We start from the raw sequence: 18705 nt of genomic DNA on the forward strand, positions 1-18705 counted from the left end.
CGGAGGATGGATCTAGGTGGAACCACCAGGAGCAGGCCCTCGGATGACCTCAGTGACTGGGCAGGTTGGTAAGGGAGAAGGCACTCTCTCAGGTATAATATAATATAATATTATAATAATATTATATTATACTGTATATCCATGCATAGAGATACTTGAAATCTGTATGTTTTTAATCAGATTATAAACACTGAGGTTGTGAACAAGGGAGAAAAATGTAATGAAATTATATAGAAAAAGGACTCCTAAATGCTGTGGGTTGTTATAAACAAGGAAGTATGCTGGTGCTCACTGCCCAAAGCAGAAGCAGGTAAACTACCGAGGGCCACTCCATCTGTGGGTTGTTTAGCATTCTATCCAAACCTGGACCTTTGGCTGGACCCCAAATGTTAGAGAAATAACCCATGGTGTGTTCCTGCATTTGTTTTTACTGTTTGGCTAGTACATTATACAACTCTGGGATAGTGCATCCCTACTAAATTGTTTAGCCATTTCGATTTGCAACAGGAGTGATACAGCAACATGCTTTAAAAAAAACCTGGGTCATTATGACCTGGAACCTGGCCAGTAAGTATAATAGCAACACATTAACTTGTTTTCCCAATAGTATTAAGCTTAATACATAACCATTTAATTAACCAAGTACACTGAACTTTAAAAAAAATAACTATACAGATATGGCCTAACTTATAAACATATTAACTATGATAAAGAACATAGGGCTAATCTACACCAAGCAGGATATTCCACTATGAAACCAGTATGAAAGTGGAATATAAAAGGTAGGAGCCACACTACTGCTTTATAGTGATACTGACGTGCACTGCAGGTTCTACACTACTGCTTCATAGTGGTACTGAAGTGCACTAACAACAGTTGGGGCCCATGACACATCCACACCAAGCAGGATATAACACTATGAAAATGGTATGAAAGCGGTCTATGGTTTGTGTTATGGGCCCCAACAGTTGTCAGTGCACTTCAATACTGCTATAAAGCAGTAGTGTGGCTCCTGCCTTTTCTATACCACTTTCATAGTGGTATATCCTGCTTGGTGTAGATGAGCCCATAGACTCTATACATTACAACTGTCATTGAACTGTCACCCTAGGCATCAAGCCCTATGTACCATATCTATCTCTGGGCCCTGTCTTCTTCTGCAAGAAGAATCAGGAAGGGGCATGCTGCAGACTTTGCCCTCTTTTGCACTTCTTTTCTCTCACAGGTTAGACAGCAGAGGAAGGGGATCTGAGTTCTTATCCTGGGGAAGAAAGGGATACTGATTTCTGTTATCTGTTGCTGTCCAGTATGCTTTCACTTTCTGCTTCTGAACCTCCTTCACTCTGTTCACTATTTTGTATATTTTTTAATGTTTTGGTCACATTATGAAAATGTAGAGTAGTGGTTTATATTCTCTCTCCCTCAGGTATTATAGTATAATCGTTCAAGGGTTAAGTGTAGCACACATCTAGTGTAGCATACATGTACAGTAGTTCAGCATTTCAGATATTTTAATAAATTAGCATTAGCTTTCATGGTTTACAAACTGCTTTGTAAGATACTGTAAGAGGAACTAGTGGCTTTAAGTCTGAAAAAAACAGTTAAATAGGTAGATCTGCAGCAAGTATTTCATTCCCATAACATGAAAGTTACAAAGCACAAAGTCCACTTGATTGGTAATATTTTGGCCATTGAATCAAATATCCAAAATACTTTGCTACAATCCTTTGGGGAAAAAATCATAGTATCCTACTACTTGATTGAAGTGCTGATTTTAACTGCTGGTAAAATGCATTCAGACGTTCTTTCTGAACTGGCCACTTCAAGATACAGCGAGATCTGAACATTGCTCTTCGTAAATAAAGTGCATTATTCAATTTGTAATCAGGAATGTCATGTCGAAAAATTAATATGATGGAATCCCGACTTTGACTGATGGCTTGTTGTATGGCATGATACACTTTGAACCTAAACAAAAGACAAATGGAATAAAAACTGATTTGGTATATAACAAAATTTCACTTACATGCATGCATTCTCAGAGACACTTATTTTATGACTCACTAACACTAATGAATCATTGATTTCTTAGGAGTCAATGGTGGAACACCAAAAAACCCTCATCATTTTTTTTTAAAAAAATAGGTTATTTGGCAAATGTGTGGAAATGCTCCATGCTGACCCGCCATGTTTCTGAAGTGAGCATTTCTACTTCTTTGTGGATCCTTCAGGAACTGTTATCTTCCCATTGCAGTCAGTCCCACCTCTTGTTAACCTTTGCCTCTTCGCTTTTGCCTTCTATTTCTTTGTGGCCTCTTTGTTATATTCTCTACTGTCAAAATTAAGATTTCAAGCTACTAGGGGCACTGGACTGCCTTTCTTGCTTATATTATTCTGTAAAGCGTCGATCATGTAAGTGATATGTTTTCATATCAAAACAAAATCCAATCTTTCATAAAGTTTAATTTAAACTTGCTGAGTTAGTTCGGCATTTATTTTCTATAGTAGGTCTTCCTATGGCTGATTCATTATTGAATCACAGGATCAACTCTGTTAGAGATCTTCTAGAAAAAGGATTAAGCAAGGGCGTGACATTGTAACAGAATTAAGATCGCTTTTCAGAAGGCTTCTCAGAAGAAACTAAAGGACTGTAAGGCCTCAGCTAGACCTAAGGTTTATCCCAGGATCATCCCGGGGTCGTCCCTGCCTGCTCCGAGGATATCCTGTTTGTCATTTACATGAACAGGGATGACCTCGGGACGATCCCGGGATAAACCTTAGGTTTAGCTAAGGCCTAAGAGTGCACTGAAGAATACTCCGGGCTATTTTTTGTATCTGCTTCATTCTTTTATACACAATACTATAACATCCAGGATTCATTGGCTGGGAACCAAGTCTGTTTAGAGATATGAAATGGATTACAGTTTGTAGTAAAGAGGTGTCCTAAAAACGTAACAGAAAGTCAATTATTAATATAACTTCGTCTTACCTTTTACACCAAGGATCTTTTAAGAGATGTTCAGTTACAACAAATATAATCTTCCTGCTCCTCTTTATGCTATTGACAATGGCTTCAATTTCAGATATTCCAGCTTCAAAGTCCCGTTCCTCTAAACAAAACCTAATTACTTGTTGAGTGTTGTCTTCAAGAGGAATAAAGTTGTTGGAAACCCAGTCCGTGTCCTTTTTGGCATGAATGATGTAAGCATCATAATCAAAGTGTTGCTGTGGTCTGTCTATTTCCCTGTGGCCAAGAACCCTGTTTACAGTCACACTCCAAATAAATTTTATTCTCCACCCTTCAAAGTGGATGAGTAGGATTAGAAAGATGAAAAACAATACCGAACTAGTGCTCACAATGAAGACCAATTTAAAAGGGGCACTATCACATGGTGAGGTGTCAAACTGTGCTACCCTATTGCTATGGTATTTAAAGGGGGTGTTACATATATAATTATTCAATTCTGAGATATTTGTTTTGCTGGCATTAAGCCAGTTAACAAACCAAGCTATACTGTCACAAGTGCAATCAAAAGGATTAAACCCCATATTTAGTTCTTTCAAATTTGTGAAAACTTTACCAAAGACTTTTTCATCAACAGCTGTGATTAGGTTCTTCTCAAGGAAGAGGTAGGTCAGAGATGTTAAGTCATCAAAGACAAACTCTGGGAGCAAATTTAAATTATTGTCTCTCAGATTCAAGCTTCTCAATTGAGATAAGCCATGGAAAGCTTTTACTGGAATCTCATCAAAGCCATTAGATTCTAAATCGAGGAGATGCAGACTTTTAAGGTCTTTTAAGAAGAGAACAGGACCATCCGGATTGGCATGCTTCCAAAGTCGAGCCAGATTATTATGCTGCATGTCAAGGATTTCAAGCTGGTGCAGTCCACCAAATAAATCATCTCTCATGTTAGCAATATTGTTGTTACCAATATCCAGGATTGTCAAATTGTTTAATTTTCGGAATGGTGAAGGAGAGATATCAAGATTTTTGCAACCCACTTTTCTCAGCCTCAGCTTTCTAAGGCTCGGGACTGAAGTGAATGATTCACTTGTCAAGTTCAGCTGATAATTGTAAGATAGATAGAGAGTCTCAATATTACTAAGACCTTGAAATTCCAGGCCTGTGAGGTTCTGCTTAATGTTATTTATCCCTAAATCCAGAGTTTTTAGCTGTCGAAGCCAAGAAAAGGTCCTAGCCTTGATGGAAATGATTCCAGTTTTTGTTAAGTTGAGAAATTGCAATGAAGAATTAGCAAGTGATGAAAAGGTTGTATTTGTCATTGAGGTCATATTGCACTGGCTTAAACTCAAGTTTTTCAAATTTTCTAAACCTTTAAATGTATTAGGCGTAATCTCCAGAAATTTATTACCATCCATAGTAAGATACTCTAAACTTTTTAGCCACTGGAAAGCAGCATCCATTTTTTTGATATGTGAGTATCCCAAATTCAGAGAAATCACACTGTGCAATCCATAGAGGGAATGAGAAAACAGATATGTAATATTATTATTCATCAAATTTAAATTCTCTAAATTTGCAAAACAGGCAAGAGCACCATTTTTAATCACAGACAAACTGTTACTGGATAGATCTAAAATTGTGAGGTTTGTTTTATCCATTCCATCGAAGGTCGAGTTGAAAATTTGTGAAAGCTGCACCTGGCTCATTGAAAGATTCTGAATTCTTGTCCAGGATAATTCTCGACAAAGTTTCTCTGTGCCATCCTGTCCCAATGGAACATTGTTCAGGACAAGTCCATACAGATTTCCAATAGCATGGAAGCAGCCTGGGTGAAACTAGAAAGGAAAGGGAGGGGAAACAGTTTTAAAGAACTTTACATGAAAATAGTGCTGGGCCGAAGTCTACTTTTTTGGCACAATAATGACATAGGTTTTTGCATGGATGGAATCTAATACTTTTCAGAGGGAAAGCCATTCTCTAAACCACTGCAAAACAACCAGGCTGATGACTGTGGCCGTAGCTAGACCTAAGGTTTATCCCAGGATCATCCCGGGTTCATCCCTGCCTGACCGCTGGATGCCTTGTGTGGCACTTAGATGAACAGGTTTGACCCCAGGACAATCCTGAATTAAACCTTAGGTCTAGCTATGGCCTGGAACTCAGCAGCTATTTAAAGCAACAGAAAAGCTTTTTAAAATGCTTGAAGGACAGGAAAAATAGAACTCTCTGCCAACTTCCTCTATCAAATGTTAAGCACCAGCACATACATGCATATGCACACACCACTTCACATTATTAGATTTCTGACCAATCCCTGCAAAAGTTGTTTTAAATGCACTTCCCCACTTTCACAGGGGTCAAAGGTCCACATGAAAGTCAGGAGGTGGAAGGATTTGGCCCAGTGCTACACAAATCTGACAATGGGTTGGATCCGGAGTTTATTTATTTATTTATTACATTTTTATACCGCCCAATAGCCGAAGCTCTCTGGGCGGTTCACAAAAATTAAAACCATAATAAAACAAACAACATGTTAAGCATGTGTAAAGGAGCAGGTAGATCCTGACTTCTCCTCCCCCTCCCCCCCATTGTAGCCACCCCCATGCCAAAAACTCAACCTGCTGAATGGGGTATGGGGAACTGAAGGGAGAGGGAGAAATCCCTGAAAATTGAAGGGAGGCAACTTCTTCTTGTGGACAGTAGCACCATATCCAGACTGTCTGCTGCTTCACAATCCCCCAAATTTCTCAGCTCAGAAACCAGAAGGCCATCAAAGACAGCTACCTTCTCAAGACTGTCTTTGCAGTCTTAGGGCTTAGCCATTTGATTTTGCCATTGCTCTGAAATCCATGCCTCTCTAAAGTTGCAAAAGCAGAATAGCAGAAGACAAAAAGAGAGGGCAAAACCTCAGACTGGTACTCCTTCCTAAATAAGCTCCTATAGTGCTCTCTTTCAGGCTGTTCTCCTATGTACCATGGGTAGGCAACCTGGTGTCCTCCAGATATTTTGGACTACAACTCTCATAAGACTCAGATAGCATGGTCAATGGTCAGAAATGAGGGAGTTTTAGTAGCGTGACCATATGAAAGGGAGGGCAGAGCTCCTGTATCTTTTAACAGTTGCATAGAAAAGGGAATTTCAGCAGGTGTCATTTGTATGCATGCAGCACCTAGGGAAATTCCCTCTTCATCACAACAGTTAAAGCTGCAGGTGCCCTGCCCTCTTGACCAAATAAAAAAAAAGGGCAGGGCTCCTGCAGCTTCAACTGTTGTGATGAAGAGGGAATTTCACCAGCTGCTGCATGCAAACAAGTGACACCTGCTAGAGTTGCCTGTCCCTACTACAAACACTTTCCTGGCAGTAAATTAGATTGAACTTAATGGGACTTACTTCTGAGGAGACACACATGAGATTGCGTTGTGAGACATAAAATTCTTTTCCCCTAAGATTTTTTCTAAATCACTTGGAGGCTTTGCCTCTCTTCATCACCCTTTTCATACGCTCCCTCCACATAGCGCGCACACGGCGGAGAATGGGATTGTGTCCTCCTTCCCCCTGACTTCTGCAGCCTACAGCTATATGCCCAAGCAAATACAAACCCTGACTGCACAGAATTTTCCCCCTTCTTCACTTTTTGGTGCAGCCTCTTTCTTTTTTTGCTTGTCAAGGGAGTGGCAGCAATATTTCTAATCCTGTCCCCACCCCTGATACTTATAATGAGCTTTCATACGCATCATAAATACCTACTCATCTGAAAGTGGTTTCAGGGTAACTGCCACCAACAAACTCGTTAGTAGACAGCACTTAAACAAAACAAAAGTTGAATAATTATAGATCAGTAAGTTGCACTCATTGGCATATGCCTATGCCATGGAATCTGCATTATCCAAACATTGGCATGATAACTCCCACCAATTCATGCTCATTGTATGTCTCTCACACATCCCCATGATTGCAACTCTAGCCCTGTTCAGGCATTCAAGAGCATATGGGGCTGTCTATACATCTCCTTTGCCCTGCGGTGATTGTGCGGTGGTGCTGTGCAGTGATGCAGACGCCAACTCACAGCCACCACGGGGCTTTTCCCCGAAGCTGCACGTTAAAAAAGTCGGGGACTTACCCTGACTTTTTCCTTCAAAGTGAGATCACCATGGCTCTTCCACTGGGTGGCCTCGGATGGCAACTGCTGATTGGTCACCAGAAGATGCAGCGAAACCGCAGAGTTTAGCAGCAAAGTGGCACCGTGAAAGCAAGCCGTGTGTGAGATCTTAAAACAGGGATGGGCAACTTGTGACCATCCAGATGTTTTGGCCTTCCATTTCCACTAGCATAGCCAATGGTGAGAGATTATGGGAATTATAGTCCAAAACATCTGGTGGGTCACAAGTTGCCCACCTCTGGCTTAAAATGTGTACTGGAATGGGGCTGTGCTGATCCCATCCTCTACATCTCTGGGCATGCCATCTCCTCACTTAAGACCTTACCGTGTTGAACCAGCAAGATCTGAACAGGAGTTCTATTTGCATTCGCTTCGTCACCATAGTAGAATTCATAGGTGGATAAAGCAGTAAACAGTATTCCCTTTCATGCAAAATGACACATTAACCAAATATTTTAAGCCCCGTCATACAGATAAAGGAGACGGTTACTGTATTAATATGACTGTATTTTACCCACAGTGGGCAAAATTAATTATCAGTCTAAAGAATTAATTTAAAATAAGACAAACTAATATTACAGCTTGCTCAGTGTATCCAGTCTCAATAAAATGGCTTTTATTTACCGAGACTACAGGCCAGGCCGCATATTGTTTACCTCTTTTAAGGGGTTTGAAGACAAGTCCAGCCTGTTTAATGAAGAGTTACTAAGAAAAGATAGGTCTTCTTTCTTTAATTCAGTAATTTTGTTCTGAGACATCACAAGTTCCTGAAGACTTCCTAACTGTTGCAGAGATCCTAGTTTTGCAGAGCTTAGACGATTATTAGAGACATCCAATAACTCCAAATTCTGATGAAGAGAAAGAGAAAAAAGGAGTTTGATTATTATTATTCTGGCATAATATGTTGCATGTCTTTTAAACTCAGTTTTAGACTGTCTTGTTGAAATATGGCCAAGAACAACTTGAACAGAGTTACAAGACTATTTCAGATTATATCAAAGCCCCAGCCAACATGGCCAATGGTTGCGAATGCTGGAAGTTATAGTCCCAAACGTGGAAGATATAAAGTTAGAAAAAGCTGCAATGAGTTTTGAATATGCTCTTCCTCGAGCAGAAGCATTCATAAAGTATCCTTCTGTACAAGTTCAGGAAGCTTAATTTGTGTACAAGGATATGTATACTGAGTTACAACTCAGATGCTTCTTTCTAACAAACTATTTTAATGCAACTTTTTGGAATCTACCTCTTTGTTTGCTTCTGACTTTCAGGTCTTGTGACCTGCCTTTTTATCTGGATAATCAATGTTTAATTTATCTTTTGGGAGGACGGGGGTCTTGATCTACAGAATATTGTGACTGAATTTATGGCAGCACAATCAAGACAGAAGAAAAGCACCACAAACCTCTCTTTATTAACAACAATCCTGCTGGCATGAGATTTCTAGCTACCATTTTGGAGTATAGCAGGTGGACATGGGGAATACAGTAGACTTCCCCTCTTAAGAACATAAGAAGTACCATGCTGGATCATCCTCAGACCAAGGGTCCTTCTAGTCCAGCACTCTGTTCACACAGTGGCCAACCAGCTGTCGACCAACCAGGGACCAACAAAGCAGGACGTGGTGCAACAAAACCCTCCCACCCATGCTCCCCAGCAACTGGTGCACACAGGCTTACTGCCTCAGATACTGGAAGTAGCGCTGAACCATCAGGGCTAGTTGCTATTGATAGTTTTCTCCTCCAGGAATTTATCCAACCCCCTTTTAAAGCCATCCAAATTGGTGGCAATCACTATATCTTCTGGTAGTGAATTCTATAATTTAACTATGCGCTGGGTGAAGAAGTACTTCCTTTTCTTTGTCCTGAATCTCCCACCAATCAGCTTCATGGGGTGACCCTGGGTTCTAGTATTTTGAGAGAGGGAGAAAAATGTCTCCCTATCCACATTCTCCTCACCATGGATCATTTTGAACACCTCTATCATGTCTTCCCTTAGCCTCCTTTTTTCCAAGCTAAACAATCCCAGTTGATGTAACCTTCCCTCACAGGGGAGATGCTCCAGACCCTTAATCGTTTTAGTTGCCCTTTTTCTGCACTTTTCCAGCTCCATAATAACCTTTTTTAGGCGTGGTGACCAGAACTCTACACAGTATTCTAAGTGTGGTCACACCATAGATTTGTATAAAGTCATTATGATACTGGCAGTTTTATTCTCAATTCCTTTTCTTATAATGCCTAACACGGAGCTTGCCTTCTTTACAGCTGCTGCACACAGGGTTGACATTTTCATCGAGCTGTCCACCATAACCCCAAGATCTCTTTCTTGTTCAGTCACAGCCAGTTCAGATCCCATCAGGTTATCATTTCAATTGGGTTTTTTTTGCCCCAATGTGCGTCACCTTACACTTGCTTACATTGAACCGCATCTGCCATTTGGCTGCCCACTCTCCCAGCTTGGAGAGTTCCCTTCAGAGCTCTTCACAATCCCTTTGTGTTTTAACAACACTAAATAATTTGGTGTCATCTTCAATCTGGCACCAATTTAGGTGTCAAATCCAACATTCCACAAAGGCAATCTCTGTTGAAATGAGTGGGCAACCAGAGTACATATAATATGTGACAGTAACTCATGCATGTCATCTGTTGCATGTACATTCAATACAAACACATCTCCAGGAAGCAACATCACAAACACAGATTCTCAGAATATGTATATGTACAATTATTACACACAATCATGTACATCCAGGCTGCTTGCTAACTCCTACATAGGACTGGATATACACTATCCTCTAATGGCAACTCATATTGTCCTAACATGTTCTACTGTCTCGTGCCCAGTAGTTCTAAATCTGGCTATGCCATCAACCATGGTCACCCACAAAATAACAGGTAAAAACTTCATCTTACCAACAGATTTCTGAAAGGCTCATTTGTTAGTTTTAGGATGTTGGATCCCAAATGAAGCTCCTTCAGATTTGTACAGTAAGTAAAAACATTGTCACGAAATGCATGCAGTTGATTGTGTTCCAGCTTCAAAATGGTTAAGAAAGGCAGATTCTGACACAGCTGTGCCAGCAGTTTTGAGATGGTGTTGAAACCTGCATCCAAGTAAACAAGCTCACTGTACTTCGTAAGGTTTGCTGGTGGCAGAGTTTTGAGCTGGTTATGAGAAATATCCAAAGTTGTTATATTGGCAGGGAGATCGGAGGGGATTTGAGTCAATTTCAAGTGACTGCAGTCTGCCATCTTATCCGTGACTTTACAAGCATTCCTGGTGGATCCACAATGTATACAGGTGGTCAACAGGATGAAAGGTAAGCAGGTCCAATGAATAAAAAGCTTCCTCATTGTCCTGGGGGGAAAGGTGCAAATTTAATATTAACGACTGCTTTTCAAGAATATCAATAGAAATCTAAATAGACCTCAATAGCTGCAACCAGGGCTTATTCCAGACCTCTTGAAAGATCACAGATGAAGAAAAAGATGAGGGCTGGACACATGAGTGAGAGAGAAGGGGAGAACCTTTCTTTCTGTGGCAGACTCAGATCTATCTCTTTCCATGCACTTTGTCCAGCTGAGATGACAGGTAGGAAAACTGAGTAAGATCAAGGCATGCCCATAGAGATGAGGTCCCTCCCTTCTATAGATCATTTTATTCTGTTCCCCTCCTTCCAGGCTTGCTTCTGGAGAAGGACAACAGGGAGAGCTTGATATTGGGTGTACCCAGAAGTACAGAACATCTCTTTGGGTAATTTGGTTTGGCCCATCTTTACAGTAAAGTTTATATGGAAAACGCATTGAAACTATGATGAAGCATGGGAAGGATCTTCCCCTCTTCTGCACTCTTTGGTATCTTTAGGAACCTAGGTAGCTGCCTTATATTGAGTCAGGCTATATGTCCATCTAGCCCAGTATTGTTGACACTGACTGGCAGCAGCTCTTCAGAGTTTCAGACAAGATTCCTTCCTAGCCCTACCTGAAGATGCCGGGGATTTAACCTGAGACCTTTTGCATGGAAAACAGGTGTTCTAACATTGAACTAGTCTCTCTTCTCACATTTCAAGTAGCACAAAGAAAAGACGAAGGTGGCTTAGTGGAATTATTTATTTATTTCATTTCATTTCATTTCTATGTCAGCCAAAGCTTTCTGGACTGAGCTTTCTTACAGACGCCTTGAGTTTGGATACCTTGTGGTCTTCCTCATTCAAAGAACAAAAGTGGTACAACCAATCTGCAGTTGAGGTGAGAGACATGCACTATTTTGATTTAAATATTTACAGTTTGTATCCTTCATGGATGAAACAAGCCCTCCAGACCAGGATTTCAAACCACAGTTAAATCATGGTATGCAATCTTGGTTTGGAAGGCTTGCACAAACCATAGTTTGCTGGTTTGGATGTTACGGCAAACTATGGTTTGCTGAAAACCATAAAGTTGGTCATTGAGACAAGTGCACAAGGCAAGAAAAGAGGAAGAGCTCAAAGGACCAGGAACACAAGCAGAGCCCTGGTTTGGACCAAATCCCTGAAGGTGCTTTTTATTCTGCAAGCAGCAAGTTGTAAGAATATTGCTTGTTTGGTAATCTAGACCAGACATAATGGCAATGCTACCATTGCAACATTTGAACTTTTATCCAGGAATTTTGCTGCAGTGTAATTGGTTCTAACAAGGCCACAATCCTACGCATTTTTAGTCAGAAAAAAATCCTACAACCCAGCATTTCCCAGCCAGCCATGCCTTCAAATATCCAAAATAAGAAGCTGTTTTCAGCCACATGATGCTAGTGTTTGTCTCAATGGCTAAATTTGGACAACACGCTAATCAACGGTTGTTTCCCATTCTATTCCTATTACCCCCCCACCTCCCAGTTGATTAGTGTGTCATCCGAACTCAGCCAATGTCTACTTCCTCCCTGGTTCACTTGGTTTAGCTGTAGCACTTACCCAGAAACAGGGCAAAAGGTATGAAATCCTCCAATAATCCTGCAAGCACCCAGATGGACTAGCAGGTGTAAGCCTGTGTGGCTTACAGGTGGCGAATGTGTGGAATAAGTCATAGAATCACAGAATTAGAAGGGGCCTATAAGTCCATTGAGTCCAACCCCCTGCTCATTGCAGGAATCAAATCACAGAATCATAGAATAGTAGAGTTGGAAGGGGCCTATAAGGCCATCGAATCCAACCCCCCCGCTCAAGTGCACCTGACACTGAAAGAAGAAGCAGAAGACACTATATGAAAGTGCCGTTAATAGTTCGACATCTGCTTTTAAGTTCCTCTCCTTCTTTTGCCACAGGCTCCAAAGTGCTGCTGATTTACAGAGACCTTGCTCTTAACTTGGGTGCTACTTGCATTCTTACACTTCAAAACTTTCAGTGATTTCAATGCCTGTTTTCTAACCCTTGCCCTGCTGTTCTTGGATGCTTTTGCAGAAGGCAGCTAGAACAATATCTATCATAAATGACTAGTCTTGCATTAGGTATGATTGAGCATACCTAATTTCTGCCACTTCTGAAAGGCCATTTAGGCCACTCTATTAAAATGGCTTGCCACCCAGCAGAATCCACATAGCATAGTCCTGAGCTCACTATTTGATGCTCTTAATAATGTGTAAAAGCTGGTTTAAAAGTCAGTACCTTTCCCCACAGGGCACTTCTATACATAAAGTTACAATGTATAGATTCTGGATTCTGCAATGTCATTGATGTGGACCAGTTTGGGACGGGGGGGGGGGGGGAATAGGAAGGAGCGCAGAATTAGGCATTCCAAAAGGATAGAGTAGCAGATTTCATGGGTCCACTAAGACGCAGGAATCTAGTCAGTCCAATGACAATATCATTATCTCAAGAGTTTATGCTGAGAGACAGTTAAGTACGATTTAGAAATCTGAGAAGTAAAGCATCAGTTTTATTGAAGCAAGTCCAATAAAATGGCCTGCCAGAGGAGACTCGTCAACTTAACAGTCTTTTAGCATTTAAGAAAGCTATAAAGACTGATCTATTCCGTCAGGCCTATCCAGTGGAATTTTAGGATGTTTTTAGGATGCTTTAATAATGTATACTATGTTTTTAATTCAGTTTTATATATTTTATATTTATTGTTGTTCCCCGCCTCAATCCAAACGGAGAGGCGGGTAAGAAATAAATTTATTATTATTATTATTATTATTATTATTATTATTATTATTATTAATCACTAAAACAGTAGACTGGGGCCTACTAGATGGGTCATAGCTCAGTGATAGAGCATCTGCTTTACATGCAGAGGGTCCCACATTCAATCCCCAACATCTCTCAGTAGGGCTAGGAAAGTATCCTGCCTAAAACCCTGGAAAGTCACTGCCAGTCAGTGTCGACAATACCGGGCTAGATGGATCCATAGTCTGACTCAGTATCAGGCAGCTTCCTATCTTCCTAAGAGATACCAAAGAATGCAGGTAGGAGGGGAAGATCCTTCCTATGCTTCATCATAGTTTTAGTCTGTTTTTCATATAAAATTCCTTGCAGAGATGGATCAGACTGAATAACCCAAAGAAATGTTCTGCTTCTGGGCACACCCAACCTCAGGATCTTCCCTGCTGACCTTCTCTAGAAGCAAGCCTGGAAGGAAGGGAACAAGATAAAGTGATCTAGTGAGAGGAGGGACTTCATCTCTTATGTATTTGAAATATTTCTGTATCACTTTTCAGCCCACTAGAGTCCTCAGAGCAATGACTTGGTATATGCCTGTTTTCTATGTTCCTATTATCATTGCTACCTGGCCAAATTCAGCATACCCTATCCTACAATTATTCCTCTCTACCAAGGATGGTCTCCATTTTCTGGGACCTGTCCCTGGTGAATTACTGACCCTAATTTGCCTTTTGAGGGTGCCTTTCTTTAAAGAAAAAAATAGGGCTTTCCTTCCACTGAGGGGACCATAAAACATGCTGCTTTAAAAACTGATGCAGAACAGACTATTTTAGAGTGAATGAATATCAGGCAGCTCAGGTTGCCAACTTTTCAACCTTCCACTAACAATAGCTGTGCCTTTAATCATGCTGATCTGCAGGTGATATACTACAAATAAGGTTATAATTTTGGTTATAATTGTTAAGGCTTTTTCAATTCATATGTGTCTGTTCTACTCTTGTCATAATTAATGAAAGTTTTACTTAGATTCACTACTGCAAAGGTTTTGTTCAACTGCACACGTATTTAATTCATGGTACTACACTGTGTAACAAGTCCTATGTTATGTAACCACTGGATATTAAGGCAGATGATTATTGTTGAGGTGGAATTTAATGCTATTATAACTCACACTGATTTATTAAAGGGTTATTTTCCTTTTGATCTGCCCCATGTTGTCTAGCATATTTCACACTAGAAAATATCCGATAGTCTTGTTAGCACAGATTGGATAGTATAGACCTGATGTGATCTGCAGGTGATGCTATCTCACAGCCAAACCAAGGCTGCACACAACAACAAGGACTGGCTAAAAAATAGTCCACTCTGTATACACAACAGCCAGAGATATGCCTTCAGACGGTTTGGAAAAGGTAAGGCGGGAAACCAATCTTGGTGGGAGAGGAGGGCTGTTAAAGGCGACATCAAAGTACCCAAAATATTGGGAGGATATGGAATGTGAGCAACTGCTAAAACCTGGACTGAACTCCTCCAGATTTTAACCACTCCATGTATTTTAATGGAATTTACTTCCTGGTAAGCATGCAAGGGATTTGAATTTAAAGCAACCACAATGCCGGGGAACAAGACCCTTGGCACAGATTTCTAAAAAAGTTACAATTTACAAGTAATAATCTGGCTGGGATTTTCGTTTTGACCTTTACATGCCATACTACCCTGAAAGCGCCCGAACTCTGAAGCTAAACGCGGGTGGGGGGGGGGGGCAGGCCTGGTTAGTACTTGGATGACAGACCGCCTGGGAATACGGGGCAGGGGGGGGAATCTACACTACTGCTTCAAAGTGCTTTATAACAGTTTTAACAACTGTTGGGGCCCAGGATACACTACATATACAGTTTTCAAAACGTTTTCAACGTGCTTTAAAGCACTTTAAAAGCAGTAGTATAGATTCCCCCCCCCCCGGTGCTGTACGCATGAGGGTTTTTTTTTTTAAAAAAAAAAATTAGTCTCCTTCTTAGGGCTTGAGGAGAAGGAGAAGCAGCAGCAGCAGCAGTAGCCGCAGCCGCCGCCGCCCAGGCCCCTAAACTGGAGAAACAGGCTGCTATGTTCTCTTGTTTCTTACCGGAGGAGAGAGAGAGCAACAGTTACTGCTTCTCTCCCATAGTTTTTAATCCAGCTCAGATCGCTTTAACCTGAATGTTGCGCATTCTAAATTGTTCTAAATATGTCACTGTATGCCTTATTTGTACTATAGCTAGAATGCAACCCCCGCCTTTCCCCCAACTGAAGTAAGAAGCAGCAACATTAAGAACTTGCAGGAGGAGGTTCTGGAAGCTGCCCGCCGCCACCCCCCAGAAAGAAAGGGAAATTATTCTCGTTACACTTACATTAAATTTCCACCCTTTCTCTCTGCTCAAGCAACTTCGGAGGCTGATACTCGCGTTCCTGGCAGCGCAGCGCCGCCCAGCTCTTTGCAAACTTTCTGCTGATTTTACTGCAGACCGAGGAGGAAAGTTGTGGGGTAGGGCGGGGGCCCTTCACACTCGCGCTCCATCACGGAGAGAAAGCAGGAGGGCCGGGCACCGCATTGGCAAGCCCGGCGAAAGGAAATTCGCAAAGCAGCCACTCGCGTCTTCCCTTTCTCTCTCTCTGCAAATTATCCAGCTTCGAACAAAATCCAACCGACCGCCTCACTTCCTCGTTCCTCTGCACAGTCCGCGCGCACGTTTTTTTTTTAAAAAAATTGCAAATAACTATGATAAGAAGTAAACAACGCGCACGGTGTTTTAAAAATTGCAAATAATTATAAGGAGTAAACCACAAAGCAAGGCCTTTGAAGATAGCTTGCGTGTGGCTAAACTCATACAGCCCATTTTTAAAGCTTTTAAAGGGTTATTTATGAGGAACGAAGAAATAGCCATATTACTCTAGATTATAGGCAGTTCGAGGGCACTTTTTACCAACTGCTGCCAGCGGGGTGAGCCCATCCAACCAATCTGAACGTGGTTTCAGGGCAACTTTTGGAGGTTTCTACATCTGTCTCACCTAGTAATGTGCATCTGGTGAGTTTGTTTGACTTACCTCAGTGGGAAGCTGCCATTACGGCCCATTTTGCCCAATACGGACTTTTGCCCGGAACGAGTATCTGAAGGTGGTTTCGGGGCAACTTTTGGAGCTTTTTACATCTGTCCCACCTAGTTATGTGCGTCTGGTGAGTTTGGTTGACTTAACTCATTGGGAAGCTGTCGTTATGGCCCATTTTGCGCAATACGGACTTTTGCCTGGAACGAGTATCTGAAGGTGGTTCCGGGGTAACTTTTGGAGCTTTCTATATTTGCCCCACCTTGTCATATGCGTCTGGTGAGTTTGTTTGACTTACCTCACTTGGAAGCTGCTGTTACGGCCTGTTTTGCATAATACAGACTTTTGCCTGGAACGGGTATCAGAAAGTCGTTCCGGGGCAACTTTTGGAGCTTTCTATATTTGTCCCATCTTGTCATGTGCATCTGGTGAGTTTGGTTGAGTTACCACATTGGGAAGCTGCTGTTACGGCCCATTTTGCGCAATAGGGACTTTTGCCCGGAACGTGGTTTCGGGGCAACTTTTGGAGGTTTCTACATCTGTCCCACCTAGTTATGTGCGTCTGGTGAGTTTGGTTGACTTAACTCATTGGTAAGCTGTTACGGCCCATTTTGCGCAATACGGACTTTTGCCCGGAACGGGGATCGGAACGTGGTTTCGTGGCAACTTTTGGAGGGTTCTATATTTGTCCCACCTTGTCACCCCTGCATCAGGAGGCTGGAATCCATCCTTCTGAAAAGGGGTACAGCATCCCCTGAAGGATTTGCAAGCAGGGCTGTGGAGGAGGTGGGAAACGAAGCAGAAGCCAGCCTCCTCTTTTATGGCAGATGTAGTGCTAGTAAAGGGAGGAAAGAAGAAAGGGGTTTGGTGAGGATCCTGAGGTCACTCTCGGGGTTCCTCAGACCTGCCTTTCAAGGCTACGAGGCTCGAGGGAACAGGGCCGAGAACTTCTCTGGAGGCCTGCACCATCCACTGATCCAAAGCTATGAGGCCTGGGGTGATGGTGACATGGGCAGGCCTGCCTCAGCTCCTCACTGGTCACGTGGACCTGTGTGGCTGAGGCAGGAAGAGAAGGCCTCCGTGACTCAGGCTAAAGCGTCCCTGGACTAGAGGGATGGGAGGTAGATGAATAGAAGAAAACTGTCCTGTTGCAGATCCTCTGAAGCAGCCTCCCCCAACCTGGTGCCCTTCAGATGTGTTGGACTATGTCCTATAATACCCCACCCAGGGGATGATGGGAGTTGTTGTCCAACCCATCTGGAGAGCAGCAGGTTGTGGAAGACAGCTCTAAAGGCTTATACAGGTCTTGCCTTTATTAAACTCAAGCGTTGGGGGTCCCATCTCTTCATGATGGGGTCTGGGTGCAAGTGCACCTCACCCCCCTCTGCTACACTTGGGGCAGGGGTGCAGCTCTGCCCCCAGCCAGCTACAGAAAAGGAGAGATGGCAGGTTGGTCACAGGAACTTCATGTGGCCAGCTGAGAGGAAAGAGGGACCCAGCCAGAAAGTCTCTCACCCTTGTGCTAGTTCTCCTGTGTCTGGCACCTGCCCGCTGCCTGCAGAGATCAGTGTGAGCCTGGCTGGTCACCAGTTTGGGGCCGAGTAGGAATTTCCCCCCCTGTGTGGGTCCTGATTGGCCAGGAGCCCATGGTTTGTTTGTTTTTGCCTACTCCACACTGACCTGGGATTGTGCAGCCCTTCATGTGCAGGCAGCCAATAATAAAACTTCCCCATTGGATCAAGAGGTGCATAAACAGGTGTCGTGTCACTTAGTGGGGTGAAGAACAGGGATGTGCTTTGCCTTGGGTCTGAACTCAAAATCCAAGTCAAAGTTGGCCGATTCATGTCCATCTTACCCCAAATTCGGTACGGGACCCGATTGGGCCAGCTGGCCAGCTGCTGCTCCCCACCTGCTCGCCCGCCCACGGGACTTACCTGAAGCCTCTGTGCATGCCCATCATCCTAGTGAGCCACTCTGTCCTGCCATAGATCTACTGTTGTAAACTAAGTGGCCAAAATGGACATTTCCAGCTGCTGTCGATTAGCACAGTAGATCTACAGCAGGCCAGAGTGGCTCTCCAAGAGGAGAGGTGGCTGGCCTGTGCATGTGGCGGCTTCAGGGAAGTCCTGCGGTGTCAGTGGGCAAGGACGAGGGAGGTGGCGAGCAGGTGGGGAGGGGCCAGCAGCTGGCCATCAGGCCGAATTTGCCATCTGGCTGAATTAGCTGAGTCAGGCCAAGGCATCCCAATCGGGTCCCATACCGAATTCAGGGTGAGGTGGACGTGAATCAGTCCTCTTTGACGGATTTTGGGTTCAGACCCAAGGCGAAGCACATCATTGTTCTTCACCCCTGTAACTGACACTCCAC

General features: G+C 42.7%; 1 protein-coding gene across 2 annotated transcripts; it reads right to left on the minus strand.

The window, feature by feature from the left end:
* Nucleotides 1–80: 80 nt before the first annotated feature.
* Nucleotides 81–15779, minus strand: TLR3 (toll like receptor 3). 2 transcript variants are annotated; one of them, XM_063135451.1, is made up of 5 exons: nucleotides 15645–15779; nucleotides 10037–10481; nucleotides 7784–7975; nucleotides 2990–4803; nucleotides 81–1968 (listed from the first exon to the last, which is right to left on the minus strand). In XM_063135451.1, coding segments are annotated over exons 1-5 (2682 nt in total). In that variant the 5' UTR covers nucleotides 15647–15779; the 3' UTR covers nucleotides 81–1739. The 2 variants fall into 2 exon arrangements, with proteins under 2 accessions (XP_062991521.1, XP_062991522.1); XM_063135452.1 differs by lacking the exon at nucleotides 15645–15779 and adding an exon at nucleotides 12763–12790.
* Between the last annotated feature and the right edge of the window lie 2926 nt (nucleotides 15780–18705).

The sequence above is a fragment of the Elgaria multicarinata genome, chromosome 10 (assembly GCF_023053635.1).
Source record: "Elgaria multicarinata webbii isolate HBS135686 ecotype San Diego chromosome 10, rElgMul1.1.pri, whole genome shotgun sequence".
Lineage (NCBI taxonomy): Eukaryota > Metazoa > Chordata > Lepidosauria > Squamata > Anguidae > Elgaria > Elgaria multicarinata.